This window comes from Tribolium madens, unplaced genomic scaffold (assembly GCF_015345945.1).
Source record: "Tribolium madens isolate multiple individuals breed KSU strain unplaced genomic scaffold, Tmad_KSU_1.1 Scaffold_97;HRSCAF=244;Tcas5.2_LG3a, whole genome shotgun sequence".
In the NCBI taxonomy this organism is placed as follows: Eukaryota; Metazoa; Arthropoda; class Insecta; order Coleoptera; family Tenebrionidae; genus Tribolium; species Tribolium madens.
Window position 1 is genome coordinate 1,380,044 of NW_025401069.1, and position 17,408 is coordinate 1,397,451.

At 31.0% G+C, this 17,408-nt stretch overlaps 2 protein-coding genes across 2 annotated transcripts in view; both read right to left on the reverse strand.

Annotated features, from left to right (window-relative positions):
* LOC123014281 (locomotion-related protein Hikaru genki) overlaps positions 1-17,408 on the reverse strand; it is an 86,679-nt gene that overhangs the window by 45,849 nt on the left and 23,422 nt on the right. The window lies entirely within an intron of this gene.
* LOC123014282 lies at positions 14,768-15,549 on the reverse strand. The gene has a single exon (XM_044413314.1). It carries the CDS (start codon positions 15,276-15,278, stop codon positions 14,793-14,795), a length of 486 nt encoding a protein of 161 aa, XP_044269249.1. The 5' UTR covers positions 15,279-15,549; the 3' UTR covers positions 14,768-14,792.

The window sequence follows — 17,408 nt, forward strand, 5'->3', positions numbered from 1 at the left end:
TTAACATTTTTTCCATGTTCCTGATATCTTACCTTATATGGAATTTTTTTCTGGGGCGCGAGTTCTGGCGCACCCTGTATATAAAGTTAAAAGAATACTAAGAACTTTTATAGTATTATGTATTATAATACTAGTTTATAAGCAAGCCTTTAAAACACGCACGACGGGTTTAAGAGCACGACGCGTCAGCCGAGTGCTTTTAACGTCGTAAGTGTTTTAAAGGCGCTTATAAACGAGTGTTATACGCTATTTTTTATTATACCTGCCCATTTACGATCTTTTATGAGCATTGAAAAAATGTGAATTTACACAATAAAATTATCAAAAGTTGTTTATGAATCGTTTTCGTAGAGACGGTTACTAGTTTACGTACGTTGTTAAGCACATTTTTCACGTTGTAATTGGTCCAGACATTTCACTATTTCTTGTTACCTAGAAAATTTTAAAATTTCAGCGTGCTATAAAGGCTAAATTGCGCACGCCGCAGCATGTTTTAATTTTTAGGATTATGATGCAGGTATAATAGAAAATAACTTAAATTCAGTGAAAGTTTTCTGTAGTATAATTAATTTTTGTCTTTTCTAATTTTTTTTATTGTTTTATTCCATTTAAATAAATATTTCTTAATAAATAAACATTATTCTTTTTTATTTTACCTAATTCTCTTGCTTTTTACACTTAACGATTTTAAGAGGTGAGAATGAGTTGAAAATATTGATTTTTAAATTATCCACAACACGCATATGAAAAAATGAAAATTCTTTTTTCTTTTTAACATTATTTGTTGATTCTTGTTAAAGTTAAAGATAAAACTTGAACCACCTTCTACAGTTTGGCCAAATTGAATGAATAATGAATATCCTGTTATTATTGTTCTTTGGTTTGCATAAAGCGAGATATGTAACCGATAAAATTTGATTCCCTTGTTAGAATTTATCGCAGTTTCGTTTAAAGCGACTGGAATAAATTTGAAACGTACCATACAAAATCCAAGTAAGATAAATAGGTGTATTTTTATGCAACACTGCCTTGAAAAATAATGTTAGTAGAAATGTAGCGGTTAATAAAATTTTAATGAAATTTAAATTACTATCTGGAAAGTGTCCTAATAATGAAAGCTGACAAGAAAAATTACAAGCCAACTCAAATTACCATTTTATTAAAAAGTAATTAATAAAATAATTGAAAAGAGTAAGTTGAATAAATTTTTCTAATTATCAGGGGAGTCAGTTCCGAAATGCAAATTTCCCTTGTACAAAAGTTTACTTTTAGAGTCGAGCATGTAGACTTTAAATCTTAAATCCTCTAAAGTGAAAAGTCTTGTGTTGAGTTGTATCTGAAACACTATAATCAGTCTGAACTTCACATTTCGATCAATAAAAAAATCAGTTTGCAACTTGCCACTTGGGATATCATTAATTTAGTTAATGAAATTATCTTGACAACGTGTACATAGTTTGACCATATTCCTACGAGTGGATTTAGTCGATTATATTGACATTGTTGTGCCGATCTCGAGAAGTACTCGACCAAAATGGTAAATTAACGAGAAATCGCTGTTGCGAACGTATTTCATTAATTTCAGCATTTTTGTAATTAAGTGAATATGCATGAAATGTTACACCGAGTTGAAAGCTTTTGTCCGGAATATAAAACGTGAAACGAGCGAGCTCTAAATTGGTCATCCTTCTCAGCTTCGAGCGTAAAAGGACAAACTTTCGGAGCCTCCTGCTTTCATTAAACACAATTGTACAACTTGGACTCCGTTTTACTTTCCGGATGTGATTTCAAAACTCCACTTTCCTGCTGTATTTAAACTTGTTAATTGGGTTTTATGGCGGTGGTAGTCAATCTATCACACGGTCAACTTTCAACTAGATTTCATTGAAATACTATCTATTGCCCAAGTTTTATACTCGTATAACATCAATACTGATTTTCCACTAAAACAGAGCACTAGTAATAATAAAATTTCTTGTTTTAATGATGATATGAGAAAAATGCGAAATACGTTATATTTTCTAAAAGAACTCTATAATCTACGTAAAACAAGTGAAATAAAAAAATATTAAACGATTTTAAACGAAAATACCTTCTTCATATTAAGAAAGATAAAATTAGTGCTAATGATAATTTCTTGAAAAAACACAATAAAACTCCTAATGCTATGTGGAAATTGATAAATACCAATAAACCTAAAAAATATCCAATATCCATCATCTCCTGATCAGCTGAACGAATTTTTTGTAAATACTGTGCAAAATTTAGTTGAATCCATTAAACCACAAAATTACTCTTTACATTTCATGTCCTCAACACTAATTACCAGTAATAATTATATTTTTTTCTTTCAAAGAAGTTTCTTTGAATGATGTAAGAAACTGTATAAACAGTCTGTCGAATTCTAAAAGTAGAGATGTTTATGAGTTAAACCTTGATGTTATCACGCAATAATTGCTCCTCTCACAAAACCCTTCAATGAATGCATAAATAAAGGTATATTTCCGACTTGCCTAAAAAAATCTTTAATAATTCCTGTGTATAAAAAAGGTGATCCTGATAACTGGAATAACTATAGACCAATTTCATTGTTGTCAATTATATCGAAAATATTTAAGAAACTGGTAATGGCTCAAATGATCATCAAATCATAAAAAAATTGCAATTCTATGGTTTTAACGCTGCTAGTACAGACCTACTGCTATCGTACATACAGGGTGAAAAATTGAATAACCTTCTCTAGTTTGTTCACCCTTTAAAAAATTACAACGTTTTTAGTTAGTTAGTGATTGAGATAGATAAACTAGAATCACAATCATGCCGTCTCTTGATAGAACAAATGATAATTGTTTCTGAAAAACTGCAGTTTATGACTATTAATGAAATAGCGATTAGTTTGACAACTACTGTCATGGGTTTTCAAAAATTAAATAAAGTCTGTTTTTTTTTTTAAATGGAAATGCCAGTCTTAACGTTGGCATCAGTAGTAAATTCATTCATGGTAATTTTAATAAAGGAAGTTGGCAGTTCCGGTTTTTTGAATTAATTTGAAAACAATGTCATTAAACATCAGCACACAAAAACGTCTAAAAAAAAATTAGAGACGAAACACCAAAAAAGGAACAAATTCGGTACCGCCAACAGTTTTTCGAAATTTGGAAACGAATAGTTCGCAAGCAGGAAGTTAGAAAAAGGGCCCGTTAAAATGTAGACGCAATTTGTAATGCAGGTTTGCTAAACATTCTCAATTTTTAGCAAGAAATTTTCAAAAATACAAAATAATATGGATGAAAAAAACCTTGGAAAGAACGCAATTAAATTAGTGTCTTGTGCATCGTTTTTGAGGAACGAGTTGAAAAAGTAACAATTTTGAATCTAAAGCCGAAGAAAAATTTATATAATGCATCAACTTTGAGCTCATTTCAATAAATTACACAAAATGTGCCAATCATCATAATACCCACTTGTATCTTTTGCTAAATAACTTTTTTCTGTATATACATCCTTTTTCTTCAAAGTTTTTGTAGCAAGAATCTCATTTTTATCCACAACATTGTATTACTTGCGGTGTGTTTCTGTCAAAATTATTATAACTGAATTCTGTCTTTGACCTTAGGTAATGATGTCTGTCCTCAGGTATTCAATTATAGCGCTTTCAAAGAGCAAAAAGGCACACAAGATTCATAAAAGTCAAAATTTTGACAACATCTCAATTTGAACACAACCATAATTCTTTAACAAAATTTCTAGGGACAAAAACAAAGAGCAAACAAAATTTGTGGCTATGGAGACAAGCTGCTACCAATTTTTTCACCAAAATTTTAACTTGGTAATTTCCATTTAAAAAAAAAACAGACTTTAGTTAGAAGTTTATTTTTTGTATCCAGTGTTTTGTGACTTTTGTATATTAGGGTGCGTACATTAGGCGCAAGCCTCTTAAAGTTGTGTGAAACACTCTGTTCTTAGTAATCGAACACAAATAACTCGTTTAAATAATGAAATATCTAAAGAATTACGAGTAAAACAGGGTATGCCTGAAGGATCTATATTGGGGCCATTTCTTTTTATAATTTATGTTAATAACCTATCTTGTCATAGTCTTGGTGCGGATATCATTCAGTATGCAGATGATACATGTAGAGGATTGTCCGGATCGTCAATGTAAATTCCTAATGATAGTTTCACTTCTTCTTTTAAGCGTATTGAAAATTGGATGTATAAACAAAAAAATGCATCTAAAGGTAAGACTATAGAAATTTGTTTCACTTTAAAACATACCAACAATGGCACTAACAATAAGAGCTCTATAAAATTTCTTGGAGTCCGACCAACTCTCGAATGGTGATAGAAGACTTTCAGCTAAGCATAAAAATGAATTCAAATTTTATTTTGTTTCAAGCTTTTTTTTTTTTTTAAAAGAAAACCGTCAACTTTAATTTGATAAATTTAATTTATTGTTGAATTTGCAAGTTTGTTACACCATAAAACACAAATTGTTGTTTTTTTTTCAACAGGACTCTGTTCAATGTTGCAAGATAAACACAGATTTGATTTATGCATGCATCGTTTTATTAAGAGTAAAAGCCTCGTTTTTGTGGCGGGTCTGTAGTGTTTGACGGCCGAGCGCAGGGAGTCTGGTAACTACAGATAAAGCCCCAAAAGTCAGTTTTACTTCAAACAAAACGTACCTACAATTTTTTTCAAACCTTGTAAATTTATCTTAGTGCTGTTTATATTAAAAGGAATTCATAATTAGTTCAAAATGCAAGTTTTTGTGGTTTAAGGGGGGTACAGGAGAGAAAGTCGTATTGCACAAAAATTAAAGCTTATATCGATTGAAACATGTTTCTGGCACTATGGGACTAGTTAGTGCCAGAAACATGTTTCAATCAATATAAGCTTTAATTTTTGTGCAAGACGACTCTTTTTTCTGAAACCTCCTTTAGTGCAGTTTATTTATTATTAAAAAACGAGCTGTTCTGCTAAATTTGACGTGTCTTGACATCGTTATACTACAGGGTAGTAACAGAACTCGCATCCCAAAGAAAAAATGTTAAGTAAGATAAGATACCAAGAACATGGAAAAAATGTTAAAAAAGTTCTATCTATAAAAATATAGAAATCATGGGAGTTTCAATTTTGCACTTTGACTCTATATTTATTTCTGTTGGAATTTTTTTTGCTGCAGGCTATTAGAAGAGGAAACAAAGAAAAACTACTCAATTTTATGTCAGGAAACTTAGAGCAATACAGGCTGATCCAAGGGTGTGTAATCCGTGCATAAAAAACTACAAAAAAGAGTTATTACAAGAAAATTTGTTATTTTTTTTTCAAGTAGCTTGTGAAAAATTCAATCGATACGTGAAAACAGATACTAGGTGTTCCATTAAAAAAAAGAGTTATTCAACTTTTTGCGTATTGGCACACATGAACTGCATACTTGAACTTAATCGACTATTTCCTAAAACTACAAGCTCTTCTGACTTTTTCTTTTGCAAATTTGTTGCAAAATATTCCTAGCCGACTTCGCAGTGACTTATGAAATGTCGTTACTTTTTATAACAAAAAGTTGAATAATTCCCAAACAGAAGGAGATAGACCTATAATTGTTTACACAAATTTCTTTACTTTTTTTACGTAGAAACGAATAATTTAATAGTATATTAAAGAACAAGTTTTATAAGGGTTGATTTGGTGCACGAATCCCAAGTTAGGAAATGAGCCGTAGGCGAGTTTTCTATGGGATGAGTGCGCCAATGCCATTATAAAACTAGTATTTTATGCTATTTTTTCTAATTTGCGCCCCCTTTTTTCTTATTTTAATTAAAAAAATATATTTTTGTCGTCTAGAGAATTTTGTGTTAGTTGGTATCGGTTAGTAACACTCGGCGCCCACCTGATTTTTTGAATCATTTCTGTCGTCTGTCATTAAAAATAAAATTTACAAATTATTAGTTATTAGTGTTACAGCATAATAATAATAAATAAAATTTAAGCCAACAGAATTTAGTTTGCACTCCGCCTGAAATTCGCGAAATTGCCGAAGCAACAACCTGACAAGTCAGAAGCGGCATACAAAAACTAAATAACCCTAAATTCGTTAAAGTACATTGTGCTTTTATAGATAGTCATAAACGACTCCTACTGAGAGACGTTAATAAACGTATTATAATCGCAAATTAGAAAAAAAATATAAGGTGTTCCATTTAAAAAAATATAACTTTACTTCACCATTCTGTATACAACACCCTGTATATAATAAAAATATTTTTAAATGGTGCACTTTAAGCAGATCTACCGGATGTAGAAAGCAGCATGTCAATATATCGAACACCAAAAAAGATAGTAGAGCTGACGCGGTTTGAGAAGAACACATCTCTGTTGAACCAAATTCTTTGGGGGCAGCTGGTACAGGCACCGTTACCAACAGCGGATGCACTGCCTTTTTTAAATTGAAACACAGAGGATTCTGAGATCTAATGTTAGATATTTTTAAATAGAATATCAATAAAATAGTTACACTAATATGAATATAATTATACAGGTCAACAAAGGTTCGGTAACATTGATGAAAATTTGGTCAATAGTAGTTTTTTACTTCCTAAATAACAAAATGCATTTTGTTTTTTGACAACACGTACCGTTTATTTGTTGCATTTTTAGCACTCCCACTTGGATTTTTTTCTAACAAATATGAAGGCTGTCAGTGACGATCAAGGGGAGAGGTTCCAACAAGGCATTGTATGGTCATAATAAAATAAATTAAATAATTGAATTATTTTCAGTACTCTTTTGCTTTAACATGGGTGTCAGAACGAAGTTGGTAACATATGAATAATACGTTATAGAACATTTTTGTGAAAATTTTTGAAATCAGAGTGAAAAATCATAAACGTGGAAGGTAGTTTAATCAATGTTACCGAAAGTTTGTTCAAATTTGTTGACCTGTATTATTAAATTACCAAGGAATTTAACAAGAATATTGTTTTAAATTTAGATGAAGTTAGTTGAACTTTATGTTGAAAATACATTTTGGTTTCAAATTGTTTGATTTGATTTAACCGCTTCTGAGTTGAAAATAGTTTAATTGTGCGTCAATAAAGGTCTTTGTGAAGCTATAAACAATGCAAAATCGTACTGTGTGCGTTCGGGCATCAGTAGAGCAAGTATTGTGAAGTTTTTGTCATTGTGAGTTGTATTGTAGAACCGTACAAAGGCTACAGTAGAAACTTGGAGGAGCAGTTTAAGCGTGAAGGATACTAGTCACGAATTCTCGTGAATAGTTCGGATAGAAACCCTTAAACAACAACCATAAACATGGACCCAGTCTTTGCTGATTAATGCCTCACTTGCCATCATCTTTTGTTTGCGACTTATTGACCGACTAATGCCTCCACATGAACCGCAATCAACATTCGTTGAAAAATTGTAGATTATTGCGAAAGTTTTTCATATGTGTGACGTTGATCTATCGACTGAATTACAAAGTCTTTTCGTTGAGATGTATACACATTATATTTAACGTTTCTTGTTGTGTAGAAGAGACGCATACGGAATATAAAGGACTTTAAGGACAAAGGCACAATTTCAACATGCCTTTCGCATATTACCTGCCTTGTATAATTTGTCTCGCGTTCAAAGCAACTTTTGTATTAAATTTTAACAAACTTCAATAAGAGACTTTATAAAGGTGTCACGCTATCTTTGATCACGATTCTAACTCGCCTATTTCTGAATTTTAATTGAAATTCTTAAGATCAAAAGAATAAGCAGGCGCCCACTTGGCACCGAAGACAATAAATGCTTTTTTGGAAAAAAATTTGTAACATAATTTATCTTTCAAGACATGTTTTCATTCGCATATAAATCCTAAAAGCTCCAATTTACCAACATCTGCAACATCGGAGATAAACTACGAAATCAGTTTTATAACGAGGTGAAATAATTAAATAATCGGATTACTGAACCGTAGACACCCTAAAAAATGAAAAACAAACACGGAAAGTAGAAAAACAAATCGTTAGTATTTGTCCGGAATCCAGGGATTTATTTATTAGTGAGATAGGAGCAGATGTCTTAAATTAAAACCCAAACAATCTGAGATGAAAATTATTAATTTTGATGAGAGAGATGGGCCGAGTTAATATTTAGGGTTAGGAAAGCTGTGTCAACTCGATGGTGTGCATAATTCAGTCGGTTGTAAAAGACATTAAAGTCGAAAATTAGTTACATACCTTCCATTCCAAATTAAAATTTGTTATTAAAGCGCACAAATGCAAAAAACCGAGTCAATATTTCGCTTTTTTTTCATTTGGCAAACTAATTTCAACTCGCTTAAAATGTAATATTTCTAGTACCGAAACTTTGAACAAAATTAAAAAATATAAATGCATTTTCATCTTTCATCCTCTTTGTACGAACTCTGAAAAATTACCGTTACAACTTTTAATGAGCTATAAAGTGAGAAAAGGTGTGCATTTATGACATGAAACTGAAATTTTTGCAAGGAAAACAGTTTTCAAATTAAATTGTAATAAAACGAATATGCAGATTCGAAAGCTTCGAACGACAGGTCATTGAACAAATTGTCAATTCCATTCTAGGACGTATTTTTCAGGATTTGGTGAACTGAGATCTAACCCTATTGTAAGGGATTTGATATATTGAGTTCAAACCGCAATATCGGTTTCATGCCTATTTTACATTGAAATTACGGTCTCAAACCAACTTTCTCCAGGCGAATGACTTCGATGTTGTTACAACAAAACGTAAAGAAAAATTGAACAGATTAACAGTCAACAAGTTTATACATATACGGAGTGAATCATATTTTATCTAACAAACCTCTAGCACCATCAGATAACATTCCCGAAGCTTTTAGTATTTCTTTACAATTTTTTAAATACATTAAAAAAACTCAATACATTTCAAAACTCAATACATTAATTTAGAGTTATGTAGATGCAAATTTTAAAAATTATATTACCTACAACATTTAATAAAAGTTTTTTAGCTTAAGTTTCAGGAACGAATCAGGTCAAAATACTTCAAGATTTTCATAACACCACACATTGATGACATTATGACAAAAAGCTTCAGTAAGTACATAGTTAAAATTTCTGTTGCTATTTGTAGTAGACATTTCAACTTATTTAACAATTGATATGAACTTTCAGGTTTAGCTTAATATGTAATATGAGAGTTCAGGTTGGGAAAGGGACACTTCTCAAATCGTCAAATGTAAATAAATTCTTTATTGGCTTTCTGTTCTTTTAGGAGGATGATTGTTAATAAAATAGTATATAAACCTTGGTGGTCGTTGCTTCATCGTATTTCGGCTTACTGCTAACCGCGACGCCTTTAAATTACGCCTTAGTAATGGAGCACCTCCCACCTCGGTATCTAATCTACTATTATTCACAATCACATTTTGTTTCAATAATAAAATTTCTGTTGCTATGCACACAAATTGCATTTTTGATATTTGATGAAAACCAAGGCGGAAGTGAAAGGGAAGAAATAACACTTTCCTTTAGTGTATTACATATAATTTTTCCTACGACTCAGCAAGAAACAAGAAAATCTTCAAAACCAACAATTTCTTTTGATATCTCATAATCGCCATTAGATATAGCAGCTTGTTTTCCCGTTTTTATGAAAGTAGCAAAGAGTTATGAATTTTTTAATTTCTTGAGAGGTTACACAGGGGTGTTTTGGAACTCGAGCCCCAGAGAAAAACTTTAAATAAGATGAGATGCCAGGAACACGGAAAAAATGTTATCTGTCAATGAATTTTGACATTTATTCTGGATACAGATTTTTTTTTGTTTCCTCTTCTAACAGCTTGCAGCAAAAAAAACATGTAAAATTATTTTGCTAACAGAAATAATAGGGTCAAAGTGCAAAATTTAAACCCCCATAATTTCGAAATTTTTACAGATAGATTTTTTTTACATTAAAGGTAGGCAAACAGTTTTTTAATAAATCATAAATTGCACTGTCAGAGCAACATGGATAACTTGGATTGCAAATGCAAAACTAAAATAAAATTAGATCAAGACGTGTTTTTTGGGTTGCTTCGCCAGAACGTCGGGCTCATTATCTTATCTGAATCATATTTTAATTGTAATTTTGACAAATGAAGGAGGAAAACTTTTACTTTTCTATGATATACTATAGTATTTTATAGCATTATCAAGGTAAAACGGTTTTCACTGCATTATAATGTTTTATCCAGAATCACAGCCCCAAATTATTCCAAACTTAATTAAAAATTAAACTGACATTTAAACGTCACGCCAAATGTGCTTTCGGTTAAACGTAGTAAGCTGTTACGCGGTGCGCTGGTTACTAACAGTGGAATAAAGTTACTACTCACTAGTGGATAAAGTGGTAGTTTAAATAACGTTTACAAGTGAGTAACAAATAAAAAAATTTATCTTTCTAATAAAAATAATAAATAAATAATTATCAAATCAAAATTTTTATTATTTTTTTTAAACAAATGAATATTTATTTTTTTACTTACTACAAATCTTTTATGAAACAAATGTGACCATTTTCTACTATGTTACCATTAAAATTATTTTATAACTAATTTCAAAATCACAAAAAAGTATTAAGGATTCATGTTTTAAACAATTGAAACAGAAACCTTGCGTAATTTTTATGTAAATCTTGATTTTTTTCATTCAAGATAATTGTCAATAATAATATCCCGTGTGTGTATCCAAATTGTTGATAATTATATAAAATTAGAAAAAAATTGAATCAATTTGGCATGCACGAGGAGTATTTTGCAGACTATTTCCCGAACAAAATTTTCAAAAACAATATTTTCATTATGAGAAATTAAAAAACGGAATTTATGTCAAAAAAAATAAGTAGATACCTATGTCAATCAAATTTTTCAAATATCTGATATTCATCCAATTAGATTCGTGGTAATTTAGCACAGGAGCAAATTATGGATAATTTGCACAGGTACTGAATTATCGCGTAATTTGAATCTGATTGTATGAATCTCAGATATTTGAAAGATTTGATTTTTTGATAGAAATAGTCAGTTACAATACCAGTAGTCGTCTATTCTACAATCTTTGACTACGAATTGTATTCAACAAACTATTCAATGAAAGCAAATTTGCGTTAGACATCTTAGCAACGTGGAATATCCAGTTATATTTTACCACGAGTGGAATATTTCCTTGAATTTGTTGTTGCTAACATGCGATAGTAAATATCTCCTATTTTATTGGTTAATATTTGAAAAAAGAAAGGTAAATTGAATTGTCTGAAAAATTTACCATTTATTAATTACCCAACCAACTCTATAAAACGATCGTCACCACTTTTTGATTTTATGAAGGTAATAAATCCGGCCCTAAAAGTAATAAATATGAACCGCAATCGATATTTAAAAACATAACTTTTTGCTTCTTGTAAGAGGCTTTTCTGAATTTAACAACCTTCCTCAAAGTATTCTTTGATCAAGCTTTTTTATTTTTATTGCTACTTTAGCTTAGTTGGATAGCTTCAAATAGAAAGCATTTCTTTTTATCCTAATACTTTGATAAGAAATTTTGTTATTTGCCACCACTAATTGAAGCAAATTCTTTATTTGTGATTTACGATGCTTTATATAAAAAGAATTGCAACATAATGTCTCACGTCCTCCCAGTATTCAAGACAAATGACAGCGATGTTCTCCCGATTCTTTTCTTCTACATTTTCTGCGGTTCTTGTCAGATCCGAGTAATTTCGCAAACATGTAGATGTTTGTTCCACCACTCTCAGCTTTAAACTATTTATCTTTTACTTATAATTAAATTATCAAGAGATGTGTGCGTTTGTGATTAAACTTCTTATTGCACGACTCTATCGCTTAGATTTCGGTTTTAACTTTTCGATTTGCATAATGTTTATGTTTACACAACATTCTGTAGAAACTTATTAAGTCTTTTGTGTGCTCAGTTGCACTAAAACTAGAAATTATTATTAATTACATTATTAGAATTATTAATTACACAAGGCGACAAAAAAATCATGTCGTGACAACTTGACAAAGTTTATATCATTTCGTTCGTCTGAGTGAGACAAATCAAATGCACTAAAAAAAATTTTTAAAAGTCCACACACGTTGAACTATATATTATTTTAATTCAAATGAATTTAAAATACTTTAACTTTAAAAAATCATTACACAATAACTATTAGGCCGATTTCCTTCAAATAAAGACCATTCTAAAGGGATGGACTTGCCCTTTAGAATGATATGCAATTTGAAATTGAAAAATCGAAGTAATCTAAGAAAAACCCTAGAGTAATTTTTTTTCATCGCCATCGTGTAGAGCATATTTTTATTAGTGAGAATCCAATAATTAAATAATATACCGAGTAGTTTTTAAGATATGATTTTTTGCAGTTAAGGTTTGCTGTTCAGGTATTGCGCCATATAAGAGAAATGCATGTTAATCTTACTTAAAATTGCATTTTTATAAAAGTATTTGTTTTGAAACTCTTCTTTTGCTTAAAAATGGTCAATTGCACCTTCTTTGTTCTAATTAGAATAAACAAAAACTGTTTCTTAACTTAAAACAAACAAAGAGTACCTGCGTACAAATTAAAGCAAATAAAGAGTTTTTTTTGTTCTAAAAATGATCACTGATCATTGAGCAAAGAGGATCTAGAAGTTTAAAGCAGTAGCTTTAAATGTAAGAACAAATCTTTTTCAAATTAAGTGACTTTCCATTCAGATTCCAACCTGTTCACTTTGTTCTAGCTTTCTGAATTTTTTTTTGAAAATGTTCTGACCAAATGCTTTTTCATCACTTTCTACTGATGTTGAATTCAATAAGTCACTTGCTTCGTGTGCAACTGTTATCACAACAACTACTACCTACAAGCTAACTGAAGCTAATCGTAGAATGGACCAACAAAATAAATCAGGTGACTTATTGCATTTAACATCACTCAAAAGTGATGAGAAAGCATTTGCTCAGAACATTTTCAAAAAAAGTTCAGAAAGCTAGAACAAAGTGAACAACTCGAAATCTGAATGGAAAGTGATTTGATTGGAAAAAGATTTGCCCTTAAACTTCTAAATCCTTTTTGCTCAATGATCAGTGGTCATTTTACAACAAAAAAACTCTTTATTTGCTTTAATTAGTACGCAGGTACTCTTTATTTGTTTTAAATAAACAAACAGTTTTTGTTTATTCTAATTAGAACAAAGAAGGTTCAATTGACCATTTTTAAGCAAAAGAAGAGTCTTAAAACAAATACCTTTATAAAAATGCAATTTTAAGTAAATTAACATGCATTTCTCCTATATGGAGCAATGCTTGATTAGCAAACCTTAATTTCAAAAAATCATATCTTGAAAACTACTCGGTATATTTTTTTGAAAATTTGGATTACAACTAATAAAGGGATGCTCTATACGATGGTAATGATGAAAAAAAAAATACTCGAAGGGTTTTTCTTAGATTATTTCGATTTCCTTCGAACTTCTTCGAACACTGTTCGAAGAAAAGTTTGCCAATATTCAATTTCAAATTTCATATCACTACTATATAAGGGCAGTAATAGACTAGCGTAAAACACGCGGTGTCACCCGCCCCGCTTAGGCTGCCTCTGCATACACTGTAGCGTTTTTTTCTGCGATACTGAGTGCACCCTGTTCTCAGCAGCAGACTTACAACAAAGTATTTTCATTTGAATTTCTCAAATCATAGAAAAAAACGCTGCTAGTGTATTCAAACTCGTAAGAAGCAATGTATTGCATTGAGAACGTTTTCCGCGTGTGGCCCGCTGGCACGCAATCGTCGGCGTTTAGCTAGCGGTTTTAAACGTGTTAAACGCTAGTGTAGTCACTCCCATTTGAATTCCTTTTTCCATTTCAGCGGGAAAAACGTCGCGTGTAACCCGCCGCGTGTTTTACGCTAGTCTATTACTGCCCTAACGGCCCCTTCAGCACACAGCACTTTTTAAGGTAAAACACCCCGTTTTTCAAGGGTTAACAAAAAAGCAAAAAAAAATCGTGAAAACACCCCGTTTTTCAAGGGTAAACAGAAAAGCAGAAAAAATCGTGAAATCACTTCCCATTTTAAAGGTATATTTTAAAATTAACATTTTTAAGGAACACACCCCCGATTGTCAATGGTAAATAGAAAAGCAGAAAAAATCCTGAAAACACTCCTGTTTTTAAAGCCAGCGTAAATTCATTTTTGAAACTCGATGGCTTGTGGTAATTTAGATTTCATAATTAATAAATACAAACCCGGATCGTTAATAAATACTGTTTTGACATCAATTTTCTTGACGCCTTGTTTTAGGGCGTCTGGAAAATCTATCTTTTTAAGGAAAACAACCTGATTTTCAAGGTAACTCGAAAAGTGCAAAATTTATAAGGCCCCCCTCAGAACATTTGCCCTGTTTCTATAAGGTAGAAACCATGCCATACAAACTCATGTAGATGGGTCTATTCAACACAACAGTTCAAAATTAATGATTCAGGAAATCCACCCATTGAACAAAATTTTGATAAAAATAAACCTTTATAAGGCACCTCCAGACTCTTTGTTTTTTAAGCATTTTGACTTTGTTTTTTTATTGGGCCATTTCAGTACACATGAATACGATTTCGGCGAAACTGATTCACCTTTGAAGACACTTTAAAATTCGTCATTTTGTCCTGTTTGGGTTCCATCCTTTTGATTTAAGTGTTGGAAAATATATATTTGTCAATTAATGCAAATGATTTTATTTTTAATTTACATTAATTTTGAAATTTATAATGATTTTTTATTAGATGATCCTTCATGATTCTTCTTATACAAGTGGACTTGAGCGGTTGCTACAAATAAAATAGATTTGCTAGATTGATTTCTCATCTCAAGTCCAAATAGTTTACTAAAGCCACCACACCACTCATTTTTCAGATCTGCCGTGGCAAAACTTAGATGGATATCTTCTCTTCTCTCTTCTTCCCCTTCTTGTTCATCGAATATTATTTTTAATTGCTTTTCACATGGTAATTTATCGTTAAAAATAAATGAACAACCCACTATGATGAGATTAAATTTGGCGGCTGGATCGGGATGTGTCCCTTTCCTAATCTCCATCGTGACGTCTTTAAAACATGGGCCGTCGCCGTCTTGGACTTGTACTTTTCTGAATTGAACCAATGTCATTGCTTTGTTGTTGGCTAATAATTTACGACTAATTCGTATCCGCTGCGCTTGACGATATTCTTCTAACATTTTTTCCATATCCATTTTATCAACAAAAATGTAGATAACTGGCTTTTACCACGCTTTTTATATTCTTCTTTATCTCACAATTCTGACTACACAAGGGCAAACTGCACATACCTACGCTGCCAAGGCGAATGCCACAAACCGACGGAATAAACAAAACAGTTCTTTTTTCTTCCCTAAAGGTGTTCAGACAGACATAAAACAATCGAGTGGAAACTACGATGGCCACAAAACATAGGCATAGGATGGCATTTCTTTAAAATAACAATAATACAGAATATCAAAACAGCCATTTTGCATATACGCCAAGCCCTAAAACCAGTATTAATTTTCCGAGATACCTAGGCAACCAATTTAACACTACTGCTGCATGCAATTTATCATTGACATTATAATAAAATGGACGGACTTAGAGAGAGAGGTGGTGGTGACAATACATAAAAATAGATAGAAAGAAAAAAGTAATTATCAGCTGATCGAATGTTGTCAATCTTTCCATCAGGTTGGCAACACTGACTTCTGAATCTGTCAAATTTGAAAGACTTGTTTCGGAGGAATATTTGAATTTAAAGTGTTAGTGTTTTATCTTATTGTTCACTTGTGTAATTGTTTAGTGGTTTAGTTGTTCAGTAGTGTGTTTGTTCAGTAGTTTGTACGTTTAAACATTGTCAGAAACTATTAGTAATAGTTAGATAAATGCAATGGTCGTAAAGTATTGGGTGTTTGGGTGCAAAAATAGTTTTAAAAAGCATAGTACTCGTAACATATCATTTCATCCGTAAGTTAAATAACAATAGTGTTATCAATATAAAGACGTTGTTATTGTAGTTTTCCCAAGGAAAACAAAGAATCTTTCTTGTAGAAAACATTACAGCTAAGAAAAGGTTATGTGTGTACTGTCAGTTGTCAGCCGTATTTGTTGTCAAATGTCAAATCTGACGTAGCCTATTGTCACGTGGTACATCACCACTTTACCCTACAATTGCAATGATCCTACGCTAAAACATCACTAGGCTTCCTCCATTTATTATAATGTCAATGCAATTTATGTATATTTCAAAATTCAAAAGATTTATAACTTTCCATAAATAGATTAGACCTTAACAAGTCTTCAATTATTATTTGTATGTACATTAAATTTCCAATTTGTATAATAAGTAATATGATGGAATAAAAACGATAGATAAATAACTTCTTCAAAATTATTATTTTTTTAATTAATGTGTCTCAAAAACTATAACAAGTTAATGTACTATAAACAAACGATTAATATCCAAATGGTACTGTATCAAAGGTTTCTAGAATAACCCTCTTATCATAAACAAAACCAAATTCTTTTGTTTCTATTTTATTTAAAAGTTCTTTAGTTTTAGAATCCCTGGTAATTCGATTATATTGTGTACTGATTTTACTGTCTTTCTTTTCTAAAATATTATTTATACTATCGGAATTAATCTTTTCGCACGTTTCATAATTTAACGTGAATCCTTTTATTCTACAAACAACTTTACCCGTATTAGTCTTATAACAATAACTTTTTGGACCTGTTGATATCCAGTCTATTATCCATACATACGCATTTACCTAATTCGTCTGTCCCAATAGACAGCCCGTTTTAACAGTGTTTTTTCCATATATATATATATATATAATACTATCTGTATCATAATATGCCACACTTTTTCCTAACTTATCTAACATTTCGTATAATCTTAGTCTTGCGTTTGCAGTTGTAAAGGCAGCTATAAATATATTGGTATTGAAATCATTTTCAACATAAAAATCTTTTAACTTATAATCAATTTGTAACATATTTTCATTTATATCGTTTATACGTATATTATCAAGTTTCTCGTCTAATAAAACTTCATAAAACCTTTTAACATCTGTAACATATTCTGTTTTTGTTCTGTTATTTTGTCTTTGCCCAAATTTACCCCATAAAGAATTTAAGCAGATTTTTGCAACAGCACTCTTTCCAGGATTATTTTCTATTTTACCCAATTCGATACCTACAATTTCTTTTACGGCTTTTCTATATTGTTCTTCTGATTCAAAATCATCCTGCCAAGGACTTGTTTCTAATTTAATTTTCATAAACGCTTTCACATATCCTTTAAATAAATATGATGATTTTTTGTAAAAATG